The sequence below is a fragment of the Pungitius pungitius genome, chromosome 13 (assembly GCF_949316345.1).
Source record: "Pungitius pungitius chromosome 13, fPunPun2.1, whole genome shotgun sequence".
In the NCBI taxonomy this organism is placed as follows: Eukaryota; Metazoa; Chordata; class Actinopteri; order Perciformes; family Gasterosteidae; genus Pungitius; species Pungitius pungitius.
In genome coordinates, this window is record NC_084912.1 from 4,877,935 (window position 1) to 4,893,750 (window position 15,816).

Consider the following 15,816-nt stretch of genomic DNA (forward strand, 5'->3'; position numbering starts at 1 on the left):
ATGTATCGTTATTATGTTTTACACACAGGCTAACCGGCTTGATCCAAACTCATTTCTGGGCTCGTGTGTAATGGATCACACATGCTGGCTGTTATGCTGTTTGTGCTCTTGGTGACCTTGTGTAATAACGCGGCTCGGCGTGCAGCACAGTTTGCTGTGTTCATACATTGATCCGAAGCATCGACTGATGTTTCGGCTAATGGAGCTGCCTCAGAGCGGCCGACTTCACGTTGGATTAAAAACTGGACAAAAACATTGTGTAGGTGGGCACCATCACAGGAGTGGTTTCCCCTCACCAGTTTTTATACCTTTAGTGACACTGAATGGGTTTTGGGAGACGATGTAACTTTTCCTCAATTCCAAACCCCTTTCACTACCCGAGCGATCATCTTCGTTATAGACCATCTGTGCGCAACACTCTCACCATTGGCACCAGCGCTGGCGCTCCAGGATCGGTGGAGGTGGGCTCAGGCGGAGAAGACAGACCGAGCAGCACCGAGGCCGACGGCCGTCTAAAGTAGCGGCTACCGACCGCGGGTAAGCGGAACCGGTTCAAATCTAATGTGTTGTTCGGTACAGCGAAAGTTGACCCGATACGAACGACCGGGCAGCGTTAGCCGAGGTCCGGTTGCCCTACGCGACCGAAACTTCGCCGCCATAACGTGATGTTCCGCTGAACCCGGTTGGCGTCGGCGAAACGCCGGCTCTCGCGGCGGGTTCGACAACGTTGGGGTGACTGCTCGGCGGAGGAGGCGCGTTGACACTGACGTGCGGCCTTTTAACGTTTCGAGAAAGGGGGTATTCGTTGGTGCGAAGTAGCTAGCTTAGCTGCTAACGGCGGGCTAACGCCGAGCGCCGTGTCTTCCAGGGCAACTTCGGGCCGGACTCGCCGAGGACGTGAACCCGCCCGATGTGGTCGTGCGTGCCGTGGTGATCTGGCGTCGGCTGGCTCGAACGGCACCGAGCCGGTGTCATTCTGTCGTCGTTATCCTGCGTGGGATTTTTCGGGGAGCTCGTTGGGTTAGGTCGTCTTGCGTTGGTAACCCCGAATACACACGGCCTGTGTTAATAGTTATCATCCTTTATCATCCCCCCCCCCCACCGGTGATCATCTACGTTTGGTCCTTCTCTTGAAATGCATATCCAGAGCAGGCCAAAGCCTGTCAAACCTGCTGGCCTTATCTCCAGCGTTCAGTGCAGAAATAACTCTCATTCAGCTCGACCGGAACGACCTGTCCGACCTTTGATCTGTACAGCTAATTGTCTGGTCCCTAAATTGCCTCTGGTTTCCTCCACCGCGGTTGGGTATTTTATTTCCTCCACAGAGGCCTTTCTTTCATCTCTCTCTCTCTCCTACATAGCTCCTGCATAGCTGCTGCTGCTGCTGCAGTGCACTACGGGATCTGATCTCAACACCTACGGTTGGATCAGGGATTTGGTAGGTAGGCAATAAAACCTGATACACTTTCTGCTCCAGTTATTTACAGCTGTTGTGTGGCTTTCATTGACACAGCAGTGGTCTGAATCACGCAAAGACAATATTGACCCTGATCCTGAGCCATCCAGCTGGTCCTTACTGTTGTTTTATGGTGTGTGAGTGTGTGTGTGAGAGAGAGAGAGAGAGACTTTTTGGCTGCCATTTGATGTGGAGAAAGCCTTGCAGCAAATGTAAAGAGTGAGTCTACCGTGGGGATGTTTGACCCAGAAAGAAGTCAACCAACATCATGCAGCTTTTGGCTTATTTTTAATTTATTTATTTTCAGTTTCTATTGGTCCTTTCCACTCTTGTCTTGTTACTACTTGTGTGAGCCGGTAAATTGAGTGCTTTTTAAACTCTCTCAAGTATGAGTATTGCTATTCACCTCAAAGGTTCAGAATGGCTTGTACTATAGTTGGTACACAAATTCCTCTGCAATAATTAGGCCATAGAGTTAAAAGTCAAAGTAGCATACACGTATGCCTTGTTGAAATGCTGTTTTGCATCATTCCTAACATCTGCTCTGTGTCACTGACGTGCACATGAACTTGTGCACATCACCTCTTAAAACCGGATCATCAAAACTCAACAGGGACGTCTCTCACTCTCTCGTAACAATCCCCACTTGTGTGCCGTGGAGACCGGCTCCTCTGACAGTGCTGCCCTTTTCTCGCGCCTGTGATGACTCTGGTGGACGCGGCGAGATGCACGCAGTCCATGCACAACAAGCGGGCCTTTTGTCCCCTTGGTTTCCCCCGGTCCACCCACACGGCGCTCATGATGAGAAAGAGCGTCTTTATCTCCGCTTTCCAAAGACTCATCTCAATCGCATATTTTAGGCTCCGTCAAAACGGGCGGATTCGACAATATGCCTACAGTAGTGCTGTAAGCCGCCCCCACAGGCTTCGACATTGAAATGAGCGCATCAACATTTGTGTGACTAAACGGATGGGCTTTTTTTTTTTTTCTTGAGTTGAAGGTTTCGGGGATGTGTCGCGCCTCGGCAAGTAAAATATTGCACATTATCTTCCGCGCAGATCCAGAGGGCGTTTGTGTTGTTTCTTTGTGTCAAACATGGCTGAGCTTTTTTTTTTTTTTTTTGTGTGCGTATGTGCGTGTCCTTTTTGACCATGCACAAGTGGGTGCTACGCTGTAGAAGGAGGGAGGGCGGGCGAGAGGGGATAGAAGGGGTTGGCCAGAGGCTTGCCAAATCGGATGAGAGAGCAGCTGGGAGGAGGGAAGACAGAAAGTGAGGGACTTTCTGTGCCAGAAGGACTGCAAAAGGAAAAGGAGCACTCTGGGGCCGGGTGAGTTACGGTGTGTAAGAAGTAGAAGAAGAGGGGAGGGAGGAAGAGCGGGTGAGGCGTAGATAAAAAGGATACAGGCGGGGTTTGTGGTTTGTATCACATGATCTCCCCTGGCAGGCTGTAGCCTAGTGAGCTCCAGGTGGCAGAGAGACCAGATATACAGTAGAAACAGCGAGAAAGAGGGAGCAGGTCACACCACCACGCCTCACCACAAAGACCACTGAGATTCTTCATTTTCTCTTTCCCCTCCTCTCTCCCGGTCCTTCAGGTTGTTTCTTTTTCCCCCGGGGTCCCCAGGGCTAAACTCTCCTCCACTCCCGGCCCCCGGCAGGCCAGGGAATGTCCCGGCGGCGAGATGCCTTACGTGGATCGACAGAACCGCAACTGTGGCTTCCTGGACATAGAGGAGAACGAGAGCAGTGGCAAGTTCCTGCGTCGCTACTTCATACTGGACACGCAGCAGGGGAGCTTGGTGTGGTTCATGGACAACCCACAGGTAATTTACACATGAGCTGTGTCGTCTACGCACGGATGACGGCGCAAGGGGGGGTTTAAGGTCCAATTGGTTGAATGGAAAAACTACTAAACGCAGTCAGTGAACTCTGTCAGCTGCCGTCCAACTGCAGGCCGGTTCTAGCTAAGCTGTCGCCAGTCATTACGGCCACACAGCTAAATACGGGCGAAATATTTCCATAGCCAGACAGTGATGCAAGGATGGGGGAACTTGATTATGTAATTCTAGCTGAAGGCAGTAAGGCCCACATTAAAGGAGTAGGTCGAGGCTAATGGGGTGCACATATTTTAGGTGCCGTCAGACATTTGTGTGAAATGTTGATTCGAATGAAAGTCCAAATCAACTCATAGTTTTGATCTAAACTTCGGATTTTAGTTTTTCTCCCAGTGGTCTAGACCATCTTTTTGTGACGAGGCCCCGTATTTGCTTTCAACCCACTGGGCATGATTTTGTGCACCACAACTCTCTGTGTCACAGTGTAACTCTCTCCTTGGTTTGTTCATCATGCTGGTTTGGAGATGCAGGATTTTTAAGTGCTCTGTTACATCAAGAATTCATAAATCATGTTGTGCCGGAGACATTTTCAATAATTCAGTGAGTCTTTCTTTTTATAGATTTGGAAAAAGGTGAAATTTGAATGATGTTGGATCTGGATCCCGTAGTTTCAGAAGCAGAGCAACTATCATGGAGTGCATAAAGAATACTGTGCTATCGCTGCACTATTGACTTCCCTCTCCCGCATTATGTGCGGTCATTAATCCACAGCTAAGGCTCCTGCCTTATTAATATGGTTCGCATAGGCTTCCGCTATTTGCATTAAATATTGTGCGGTTTCTCCCACAGAACCTGCCTGCCGGCACAGACTGCGTCGGTTCCCTCAAGCTCACCTACATCTCTAAGGTACCAAGAAATATCACCACTGAAGCTCATCTGACACGATAAATATCGGCAAATGGTAACCATTTACAATACTCGATAGAACTGCAAAGGTAACCTTTGAGTTCTGTCCTCCCTCAGGTGAGCGACGCCACCAAGCTGAGGCCCAAGGCAGAGTTCTGCTTCGGTAAGAAAAGATCATCACAGTCGATCTGCTTTTGGTTTTAATGCATTGGAATTCCAGCTCGATAGTTTACTGCCGAATTCAGTGATGTCTCAAACGTGGCATGGAGTAGCTGTGTGTTGGACAATAGTATTTGATGGTATAACTCGCATTAAACAAATCAACGTATCAAGCGTAGAAGTCTGTTTCACCAACTCTCAAAGATCCCGGCGGCCACATAACCCGTTGGTGCTCACCAACTCGCCTTTCAAGTCCCCCCCCCCCCCCCCCCCCCGCCACAAAACATTTTGCAAAATCAATTTCAAGTTTGAACCTTTCCTCGTTAACATCAGCTTGTGGTTTTCTTCATCGTCCTTTGTTATAGGGGTGCATCGTTTAAGGCCAACTGACAGTGATACGCGTGTGCATTCTGCATGTGAAGAATTAGTTTTTCAGTTTTAGAAAGTTTATAAAGACGTTCTGATGCACTCGGCCCCATCTGTCCACCACCCATGTCCTTCCAGGGACTATTTAGAAGATATTGTTTAGTTAGTTCTTATCTTATCTACAGGAATGAAAAATGTTGTGAGTAAATAAGGTCCATCATCAGCTTATTTCTGTGTAAACCATCCATTCCCTGTTATTGTGGACTAGCCCCTCTCCTCCTCCATCCTCTTCAATAGCAGGAAATACTAGTGTGTATGACTGTGTGTGGGTGTGTGTGTACGCACGCACCAGTTGCCTTGTTGAGGTTTGGACAGGATGCCTGCATCCTAATCGGAACCTGAATCAGAGACTTATGAAGTTATTTTTAAACTACCGTTTGTGTGCGCCACATGTTGTGAACATCTTGGAACCCCCTCTGCTCCCCCTCCTCCTGCATCTGGCAAATAGAAACACAGGCCGATGAAGCATTGAGAAAGAGGAGGTATTGGACGTCACATGGCGGCTTTTTGGCAGTGAGAAAGTGGCGCTCTGATAGCAGTCTGTGACTTGATGGTGGCTATGGCTGTGTTCCTGGGGGGGGGGGACGTATTCGTGGGAACTTGGTTGCCTTCCCTTCTCCGCAGCACTAATCGTTTTTAAGCATGTGTTTTATCTGAGAGCCCTCCTCTGTCCACCCCAGTGTCCCCGCTATCGGGTAGTTCACAAAGCACACGGTGGGTCAGTCTGAAGGTGGAATGAGACCGGACAGGCAGGTGTATTTACAGGAAAGTGTGTGTGTGTGTGTGTGGGTAAACGGAAAGCAAGGTATTGCGTGTGTGTGTGTCAGAACTGGAACAAACGCACAGAACAGGGAAGAATGACCCTCATTGTGACAGAGTTTTAGCTCCCAGTGGCTTTTTCAGCCTGACTCTGCTAGATTTGACACTCTGGCTTTAATGTAATTCATTCCCATGTTGTCAAGAGGAAATGGAAGAGACACAAGGATGGTCTGAGCTGCACAATTTAAGGATTTATGACCGAGAGAGCAAATGAGATTCTTGACTTTTTTTTTTTTTTTTTTAGCTAATTAATCCAGATCCATAGCTAATCAGCATTTAAACTAACATTTTCTTTGAGATTAAAATAAATAAATAATGGTGTTCATGTTTTATGAGCGTGAAACAGTGCGAGAAACATTTGGTGGTTTGTAGCCACGGGCTCGTTCTTTTATTTTTGTTTTTTTTGGTAAGAAGCGGGTAGGTGGCATCAGACTGAAGACCCAGACTGGGTCATCATCCTTGTGCAGAGCGAACGCTTCCGGGAGACTCCCTTAGGCCCAGTCGCTTCTTCCTCCTCACAGAGAAGTCCGTGGCAGCGGTTCTGATCCACTGTGTCCTGTTTGATATTCAACACGGGCCTGAGGCGCAGCGTCTGGAGGCTTCTGGGGCTTATTTGCGAGCAAGTCCTGCTTTACACACGGGGTGAACCGGAGGACGCAGTAGGGTCTGAAAATACATTCACTCTTTAAACTGTTCCCCCTCCTTTCTTTCTCTTGTTTTTACTGATCCATTAGTCATCAACGCTGGGATGAGGAAGTTCTTCCTGCAGGCCAACGATCAGCAGGACCTGGTGGACTGGGTCAACGCTCTCAATAATGCCACCAAGATCACTGTAAGGCCAACACGCTGAGCCAGCCCGCCTCATGTTTTATCACTTGGAGAACTTTCATTTCTTCCCTCTCAGGAGAAATGAATGACAATTCTGTCAAGACCCCAGATAGGAGTGAGTCACAGTGTGACTAACAGGATGTTCTATTGAGTGCTGGGATAAAGGACTGTTTCCATTGTTCTCCAGGCTTTACCTTCCAGAAAAGAGACCAGATTAAACATTTTAGAAGTTAAATACTTTGTTTTGTTGTGTTTGGTTCCATCCTACAGCTCTCTTCCATAAAAATGCATCTTCTTTGTGCTGTGTTTTTAAATAACTGTTTTCTCTGCTAAGGTGCCAAAGGTGTCCGACGGGCAGCAGAACGCAGAGAACCATAAGGCTTTACCGGATGTCGTAGGGCCAAAGAAACAAGTCTCCTACAAGACGGAGATCTTTGGAGGCGTCCCCATCGTCACCCAGACCCAGGTAAACATGGCACACGCGTACTGCACGGCTCACTGTAATCGCATCACACGTTACATCCCTCACTGTGTCTGAAAAGTAATTAAATACAAACTAAATATGAGTGAGGAATTGTTACTCTGTCAAATAAGGCAATTTGGGAACATTATCTCTGTAAATTAGTAAGGACATTTTTCCCTACTTCTTTAGATGTGTCTAACATGGATTGGGTTGGATATGATTATTTTCTCATAGAATGCACATGCGTGAGCACAATATTAGGACTGTTTGTCATTTATTTTTACTTGGAACTAATCACAATATTTCCGCTGTCGTTCGGCGTGAAGCACGAAGGCGACGGTGCCGGCAGAACGGAGCGCGAGGCTCTGCATCGCTCCCACAGCCATCTGCCCTACTTCCTGGGGAGGCCGGCCCAGGAGCACACCGTCATCAAGTCGGGCTACTGCGTCAAGCAGGGTGCCGTGGTGGGTACCCTGAGAGGGCTCGGTTCCCCCGACACGGAAGGAAATGTCTTTCGAAAAGTGTATTTTTTTTTTTTTGTATTTGCCGCGTGGTGTCGGTCGGAGACGTGTGTGTGTGTATGAGATAGTGTTAGTGTTAGTGTTTTTTTATATATATATATATATATTATATATTATTGTCGCTTTTATTCATGTAGCCTTGAAATTGAACAAAAATGTCTGAGCGTCTTTTTCTTCCTCCCCCCCTCAGATGAGGAACTGGAAACGGCGATATTTTCTTCTGGAGGAAAACTCAATGAGTTACTTCAAGTCAGATCTGGTAATTAAGCTTTGATTAAGTTCTGGAAAGCCTTTTTACGAAATGTTTTTATTATTTGTTTTATTTATAAGGCATGTGGACTGCAGGGCAACGGCAAGCACACAGTCCCGAGTTCTGACATGTTTTATCTGCCGTCTGTGGAATCCAATGCTCTCACTTCACATGTCCAGTCATGCCTCCCACCCCCCGGCCCTCCTTAGACACACACACACACACACACACATACACACACACTCTCACACACAGTGTCCTTAGGACAATACCGCATGTCTCCTGCCCTGTCCTTGTCAGTGTTTGCCCCTATTTGACAGCTCTATCTGTCTATTTGGCCATCAACAGGCCCCAAGGACACAAACTCCTTATCTGCAGAAAAAGAAAACTATCACAGCTTTTATCTCGCAGCCGGCTACTTGTGAGCAAAGTTCTGTCCATGTAAAAAAAAAAAAAAACTCGGCAAGACCATCTTTTTCCTTATTTTTTTCCTGACACTGATACATATGCAAATGGTCATTTTGGTGTATACCGTTTTTAGGGCTGCAACAACGAATCAATGAAATCTGCGGTTTTCTTTGCAGCGCCAGTAGTTTTACGTTCTAATCGCCGCGCTCGACTTCAAGGTGTAACCTTTATTATTGTTCGGTCTGAAACAGCGCGCCCAGTGACGGGTGGTGCAGCAATATTGTTGTCCGGGTGGAAATCAGGAGAAAGGTCGGTCCGGGATATTTTCGGGAGGGGGTTTGAAATTCGGGAGGGTTGACATGTATATGCAAAAGCGACATGGCCTGGCACGGGAGCACCACGGCGATGATTCATGATTTTGTGCCTAATCTATTTAATTTGGCGGCTGTAAAGTATACATCATGCGATCTGTGTATATTTTTTGTGTTAGTCCATTTTATTTGCTTACTTAGGGATGTTTAGGGATGTTCAAGGAGCAATCTGTTTGTGCACTTTCTAAATATGTTTTGCACTGTCAGTTCTATTTTTCAATAAAGGGTTGGAAATTAATGTTTTTACATTTTTTATTTTTTAATCCTATTCATCGATTAATCGAACAAATAATCAACAGATGAATCGATTATTAAAATAATCGTTAGTTGCAGCTCCAACTGTTTTTCAGTTTGCTTATTTTAATGTAACCAGCCATATCTTTCACTCTAGGAGAAAGAGCCGCTGCGAATGATCCCGCTGAAGGAAGTTCACAAAGTCCACGAGTGCAAACAGAGGTATTTAACATGTCCCAGCATTTTCACATTCCACCATTAAAAAAAACAACAACACGTCTTTAGTCCAGGAGGATTGCTTTCATCCTTCCTGATGTAGATCCTGCTAGAGATGAGATGAATGCGATCTGACTGGTTTACGCTGTCGTTGCAGTGACATCATGATGAGGGATAATCTGTTTGAAGTCGTCACCACATCCAGGACCTTTTACATACAGGTAGGGTGTTTTACATACGATGGCTGTCTACCGTCTCCGTCTCGCTCGTCAATGACTTGTCCTTTCACTTTTGTCCCCCACTAGGCGGACAGCCAAGAGGAGATGCACAGCTGGATTAAGGCTGTCTCGGGCGCCATCGTGGCCCAGCGGGGTCCGGGGAGATCTGCTGCCACAGTATGTATACCGCACCGCAGTACAGTTTCCCCGTAGTTGGTATAAGTTGACTTGAATCTGACGTGAGACCTCAAAGGTAGCTGTGAAACTGGGAAATTACTTCACAGGCCTACTGATTGACATCAGGTGGTAGGAGGAGACAAATTGAGACTTGATCTCAGATTAGCAGGAATGGCAGTTTGACTCTTGTCTCGGATGAGTTTTCCCTGTGATCTTACTATGGAATTTTGACTGTATCAAGCCCAGCTGTTCCAGTTGTGGTTGTTCAGTCGCAAAAACAAGATTGATGAAGCTCAGATCCACGTTGTGTACTCTGCACCAGTAGTTTCTCCCAAGACGCACACTGGCATCGGGCCAAGAGACATTTTCCACCACTTTTTTTTTATTTTTTTTATAGCCCTTTCTTTGCTGTATTTTCAAAGGACTTTGCACAGTCTGTTCTGCATTCCCCTCATCCCTCCTCGTCACCACCCAACTGCAAATCTCTGATGGTATTTAGTTGGTTATTTTTCTGGCCATGTTGTGCCTATATTATCAGGCAATCGACAGATGACCCGGAGCGAGGGGGTAGAGACCATCCTGGATGCAGACTGGAGACATTGTGGTTGCAGTTTTAGAGCCGCCAGGCTCCCCTTGTACTGATTTCTAACCAGAGTCGGGCGGCCACACGAGCAGCCGTCATCTAGGTTGTGACGACGTACTCGTTCCGCCGGATCCGCGTGTGGAAATAATACCTGAGTTGAGAGTCCGCAGCGTAGCGGCGGCACAGAGAGAGGCTGCCGGACCCCAGACGCGAACCCGTTCCGTAGTCCGGACTGCAGGGGAGAGAGAGAGCGTGCCCTCCGATGCAGTCGGCGGCCCCTTCCGGTCGGACTGGAATTACCGCCAACACCACTGCGCTGCTGGTTTCTCTCCAGTTCCCTCCTGTGTCTTTCTCTCTCTCTCTCTCTCTCTCTCTCTCTGTAGGTAGTCGCCCCTTCTCCCCTCCCCCCTCCCTTTCCTCTTCTGTGCCTTGTCTCTCTCCCTGTTCCTTCCATGTCACATTCTCTCCCCGTCCTCCTCTCCCTGTGGGCAGACGGCCCATCTGCTCTAATACTGCTTTGCACTGTGTTGTTGCAGATGCGGCAGGCCAGACGGCTGTCGAACCCCTGTATACAGAGGTATACGTCTCGAATCGGGGAGTGCAGCAGCACGTATGTCAGCACCTCTAAATCCCCCCCCCCCCTCCTTTTAAACTAAGTTTTTTTTTTTTTTTATACTGTTTTCCACTCACTGGCTGCCCCCCCCCCCTGTGGTTGCAGAGCTTTTGAGAGCCGATCATATCTTACGGCGACTCTGATGCTCCTTTATTTGCTCATGAACCAACCACCACGTATGGCTGTGATAACCCAAACAAGCGCTCCTCCCTTCATGGCCTCGTCCTCGCTGCTTCCCTCATCCAACTCTCCTCCTCGTTATGCTTTCCTTTTTTTTCCTTTTTTCGTCGCTTTGAACTCCGCTCGAGAGTTTGAGCTCCTTTTCATTCAGTGCGCTCAAGCAGTCCAAACACCACTACTTGGTTCAGGGATTCTAGGCCTGATGGATTTAACCTCTCCCATGTGACGACGTGGCACGGAACATAAAACCAGAACAACACCCACCAACAATTAAAAAAAAAAATGTTAATACTAATGGTAATACATTGGTTCAGAATGCCTCCCTCCTCTCTAGCTTTACTTGCAGAGCTTTCACCTGTCCTCATTATTTAGGATGCTTCAGTGTAACAAATGGAATTCAATGCACATCCATGACCAGCTTGTCTCTGAATACCTTAAGCCTGTTTCAACCTGGTGTCTGTATTACTATGTACATGTGTCTTTCACACCTTGTGTTTCTCTTCCCCTTCGTGCTGTGTTCTCTGCAGTCTGCTGCAGCTGTGTACCTGTCTTAGATGTGTGACATCCTGCTTGTCTCTCCTCTTCCCTCCTGTTCGCTGCCTGTATGTTCTTTTATTTGTTATTTTCTTTTCCTGATACCCACACACACACAGTAAGATACTTGTAACCACGTTGACTACCTATCCAAATATGCCAAATGATTTAGCGCCTTTGATTTGAGGACTCGAGGGAGCTGAATCCACAGGTCCAAGGTCTCAGGCTTTTAGTTTTTATTGCGGTGTGGCTCACACATGAATATTCTGGTTTTGTAAGAGCTAATTTAATAGTACATGGGGCTAATAGAATTTCGTCAGTTTTGTATGTTGCCTGATCTTCTGAACACTCCTTTGAATGCTGGATTCCTTGATTTAGGACCTTTGGATTCAGCAGTGAGCATTAATGCGTGTGCTGCTCCCTCTCGGTGTTTTAGTTTGTGTTCGGAAACGGATTCTTGAATTGTGTTCTGTTAAGAGGCACTTTGTGGATCTGCAGATCAGTCGCTCAAAGTCACAGAGTATCATTTTGCTTCTGTGGGAGAAAGCGCGTGTCAGAGTATATTTGAAGTTGACAAACACATGGAGATTGTTGTTGTATACGTGGGATGCTTCTCTAACCAACATTTCACCAACTCGGTGGCAACTCCCTCTGCTTTCACTTTCTCTGCCATGTTTTCTTTTCCATTGGTCTGTTTTGTGTTTCAGAGATTGAAATCTGACAATGAAAAGCTGTGAAATACTGAGCTCCAACCAACAACTGCTTCCTAAGGCTCCTCCACTGCGACCTGTTGAGACTACAATAACTAAAACCTGCTGACACTACTCCTGTTACCTCTTCTTCCTCCTCTACTACTGCTACTACCACTACCATCTCCCTCTTTAGCAATGCTACATTCTTCAGCACCTTCAACCTTCAGAACCAACTCTGCTAACGCTGCCTCACGGCGCCACACGCTGCCGCTAACACCAAGTCTGTAACTCCCCTCGGGTCCCCTCGGGTCCCCTCAAATACACGGTGCACGCGTCCAGGTTTTCACTTTGCTTACTAACAGCCGCGCTGTTGTCCTCTCGCTCTCCCCTGTGTCCTCCCGCTGTCTCTGCTGCAGGACCACGGCGCCGGCCGCCCCGCTTTCTACCGCAGCCCCGCGGGGCCCCCCGTCCCTCGCTCGCCCATATCTGCCGTGCCACCATGCCACCCCGAGTGGGGGGCCGCCGTCCCGTGCGGCGCACGCCCGCAGCCTGGCGTGGGACAGCGAGCACTTCATGAGCCTGCTGCCCCGGCCCAGTCGCAGCCGCAGCCACGCGCAGGCGCGCCTTTCCCTGCAGGAGGCGCACCTGGCCAAGTGAGCTGCGGGCCGCCCGGCGCCGAGGAGTCGCCGTGGCGACGGCGGAGCAGCTTTGAGCCCCGCGTGCCCAAGCCCCCCGTGGACCTGGACAACGCCGACCTGCCGGTGAGCGAGGTCTGAGCCCGCCGAGGAGGAGGGGAGGGGGGGTCTGGGGGCAGGTGGATTTCGGAACCGGCCGATTCCTAGTGGAAGCCGATGGACACGTCACGCATGGAGCTCCTCTGTCTGTGTGCGCTAAAGATAAAAGTTCTCCCCCACGACCCCACAACACCCCCACCCACCTCCTGCCTACCTGCTGTTGCATTTACAATGACATATTTATTCACTAAGTTGATGTTGGCCTACAAATTCTAGTGAACCCGTGCTGATTACAATTGATTGAGCTTCATTTGAACTCGCGGAGGCACACAAGTCAGACGGACTTTTGTAAACCAACAAAATAAGGGAACTTCTGAAAGGTGGCAAACACTTTGTTTTTGTCTGAGCGAGTTCAAACTGAGGAGTGGCTTATCGACCCATTTCCGTGTGAGCTGCACTCACACACTCTCGTACACCTTGATTTGTCTGCGGCTGTCGGCTAGAGATCGTTGTCTCACTAGAATGCAAATTGTAATTCAAAGATCCGGGGACCGGTCATCCAGGACATTTAAAATATTTGTGTGTGTGTGTGTGTATATAAAAAGAACAAATGTATCGCAGCCACAATGTTTCTAAGTTGCCAAGCTTTTTGTTTTGTCTTCATTTTTAATAGCTCGGTAAGGAAAATGAAATAAAGGTCTGTGTGATTTTTAGAACATGCTAAAGTAGCTGACATGTAAGTCTACTGTCGGTAGTTTTTACAGTTCTTAACTCCTGCTAAAGTGAGAGTACTTTGTAGTAGCACAAAACATGATATAAAAGCCTTCGCATCTCACTTCACATCCTAAATGAACCTCTTTTTCCTTCGTGTGGACTCACTTTTGCGACTGGATCTTGTGGGAAGTCAACGATTATGTGCATGTTTGTAATTCACAGTAATAAAACTAACGGCGGTGCTCTGTTTGTCACATTACCCGATGGATTGGATGAGTTTAACCCGACCTGCAGTCCGTTGTTTGAAGGTGAGGGCTCTCTGCACACCGTGGAAACATTTTGAATCACCGTTTCACACCGAAAACAATCTAGAGAGAACAATGAATGATTCCTCGGATTGTCTCGGTTTGTTGTTTCTAGTTTCTTCGGCCGCGCTGCGTGTTGCGTGTTTACTGAATAGAGCTGAGTGCAGCAGATTTCTTTTTTTTTTTTTTTTTACACGCTTTTAGACGTTTCCTGATCGGATTCTGTGTTCCTGTGCAGTGGACCAGTACCAGGCAGCTGCCTTGTGGTTTTATTTTAAAATGTCTCACTGTAGTGCTGATAAATAACACACTAATGTCTTTTTTCTTTTTTTTTAAGTGCCTGCTTCCTCTCTGCCCAACCAAGTCAAATGATTTTACCCCTTTTCAATCTGCTGTTGCTGATATTAAATTGTCTATTTATTACGTGGATGACTTGAAAGAAATAAACACTGTCAGTGTGCTCTGCTTATCTGGAGTTTTATTCAGTATTTGTGCTACAATTAGTCTGAGTTTAAAAGACACCCTTTGACTATTTGATGTGCTCGTCGTGGCTCCCTCTGCCCTCTTGTGGTGAGAGAAAACCAGGGTTCCCTTCCATTGATAAGTCTAGTTTCATTCAATTCCAGTGTTACAATCCTTAATCCTTTGATCTGCGCGACTATATTTGAAGATTAACAAAGATGCACACAAATAATCATGTTTAAGTTAATTTGGTTATTATTTGACTATTGCTATAGTTTGCAATACTAAGCTTAAAAACCTTCAAAATAAAATGACTATCATGCTCATTTTATTGTGTTTAACAACCTAAAACTAATAATCTCACCTTTTTTTTTAGCTGATAATGAGCACTGCGTTTATCTACAGTCACTCGGTCCTCTTCACCAGGTTTATGCAGTGACTAAAACGCTGGATTTCAGTTGGCTGCACTCTATGAACCACACCTACAAAGTCCCTCATATCAAGAGTGTGAAAACTGAGATGATCAATCGTACGTTTGAAACATCGGACCGTTTCAACTTTAACAACGCGATTAGTTGGCCTTTAATAAAAAATAAAAAAAGTCTATGAAACAATGGTCAGTGTGATTACACTGATGGCCATATAAGTATAATTATCAACATGTTCTATTGTTGAATTAATACCCATCGTTTACTTTAACTAGAAGTAGTATGAAGTATAATCAATGATCAAGTATCTAGGCAGAGTACCTAAATAAATGTCTTCAATGCTTTGCTTCCAGTATCAATCTCCTGCTCAGCGCATCCTTCATCAGCTCCTCCTCACATTTGCAGTCTGTGGCGTCGTGTCGTGTGTGTCGACGGCTTCACAGAGTGAGCTCATGCTGCAACACTGAATATGTAACGCCTCTTTAATCACACATCCTGGGCTCCAGTGTGTGTGTGTGTGTGTGTGTGTGTGTGCGCGCGCAGTGCCCGCATGCACAAAGACCCAAGGCCCAACCGAGGCTCCTGCACCGGAGTGAGAGAGAGAGAGAGAGAAGCGCTTTGGCGTGGCTGCAGATGTGGAAAACGAAGGCCCGTTTGGACCGTGGAGGCCACGGGCTTCCCTGCAGAATGGAGTGACCACACAGGCTTCGGCGCCGCCGTCCATCACTGAGTCTCCGGCCTCGTTTGGAGGACGGGTGTTCCTTATAGATGAGGTTGTTTTCATGTGTGGATTTTCCCCACCCGCCCTCGCCTAGGTCCTGCAGCCCGGGCCGAGGTTCTGGTCTGATGATGACGATGGCGACGCACGGCCTCGCTGCTGCTGAACATAATCCTGTGAATTCTGGGTAACGGGGGGGTTCTAAATTGGACAATATGACTGTTTGCTGTCCCTCCATCCCTCGTTTGACCCCGAGAGACCTGTCGCACCGCAGGAGCCCCTTTTCCCACAATCCACTCTGTTCCCGAGCCGCAGTGGCGCTCCCCCGAGCCAGACAGCCATTAATAACCCTGTTCCCATAATCAATCACATTATATTGAGGGGTTTTATTGCGCTGATTCATTGCCTCTGTGTTTACTACATTCTTTTACGGCTCACGAAGACATTTAAATCACACATTTGTTTGTCAAAATTATCATTTGGTCCGTTGATACTTAAACGTTTTAAAAAAAAGAGATTAATAGCTTAAAGGATGCATTTTCAGAGAGGTACTATAGTTTTCCAA

The 15,816-nt window shown here is 47.3% G+C and overlaps 1 protein-coding gene across 15 annotated transcripts; it reads left to right on the forward strand.

The window, feature by feature from the left end:
- Window positions 1-165: 165 nt before the first annotated feature.
- Window positions 166-14,110, forward strand: LOC119213921 (pleckstrin homology domain-containing family A member 1-like). Of its 15 annotated transcripts, none has more exons than XM_062566405.1 (15): window positions 166-537; window positions 1,362-1,442; window positions 3,053-3,280; window positions 4,142-4,198; window positions 4,316-4,361; window positions 6,337-6,434; window positions 6,765-6,896; window positions 7,220-7,357; window positions 7,605-7,673; window positions 8,835-8,899; window positions 9,051-9,114; window positions 9,199-9,288; window positions 10,408-10,481; window positions 11,192-11,266; window positions 12,307-14,110. In XM_062566405.1, the coding sequence occupies exons 3-15, from the start codon at window positions 3,140-3,142 to the stop codon at window positions 12,545-12,547; spliced, it is 1,290 nt and encodes a 429-aa protein (XP_062422389.1). In that variant the 5' UTR covers window positions 166-537; window positions 1,362-1,442; window positions 3,053-3,139; the 3' UTR covers window positions 12,548-14,110. The 15 variants fall into 15 exon arrangements, 14 of the variants coding, with proteins under 14 accessions (XP_062422389.1, XP_062422388.1, XP_062422392.1 ...); XM_062566404.1 differs by having other exon boundaries at window positions 1,362-1,438; XM_062566408.1 differs by having other exon boundaries at window positions 1,362-1,438; window positions 3,082-3,280.
- The last annotated feature ends 1,706 nt before the right edge of the window (window positions 14,111-15,816 follow it).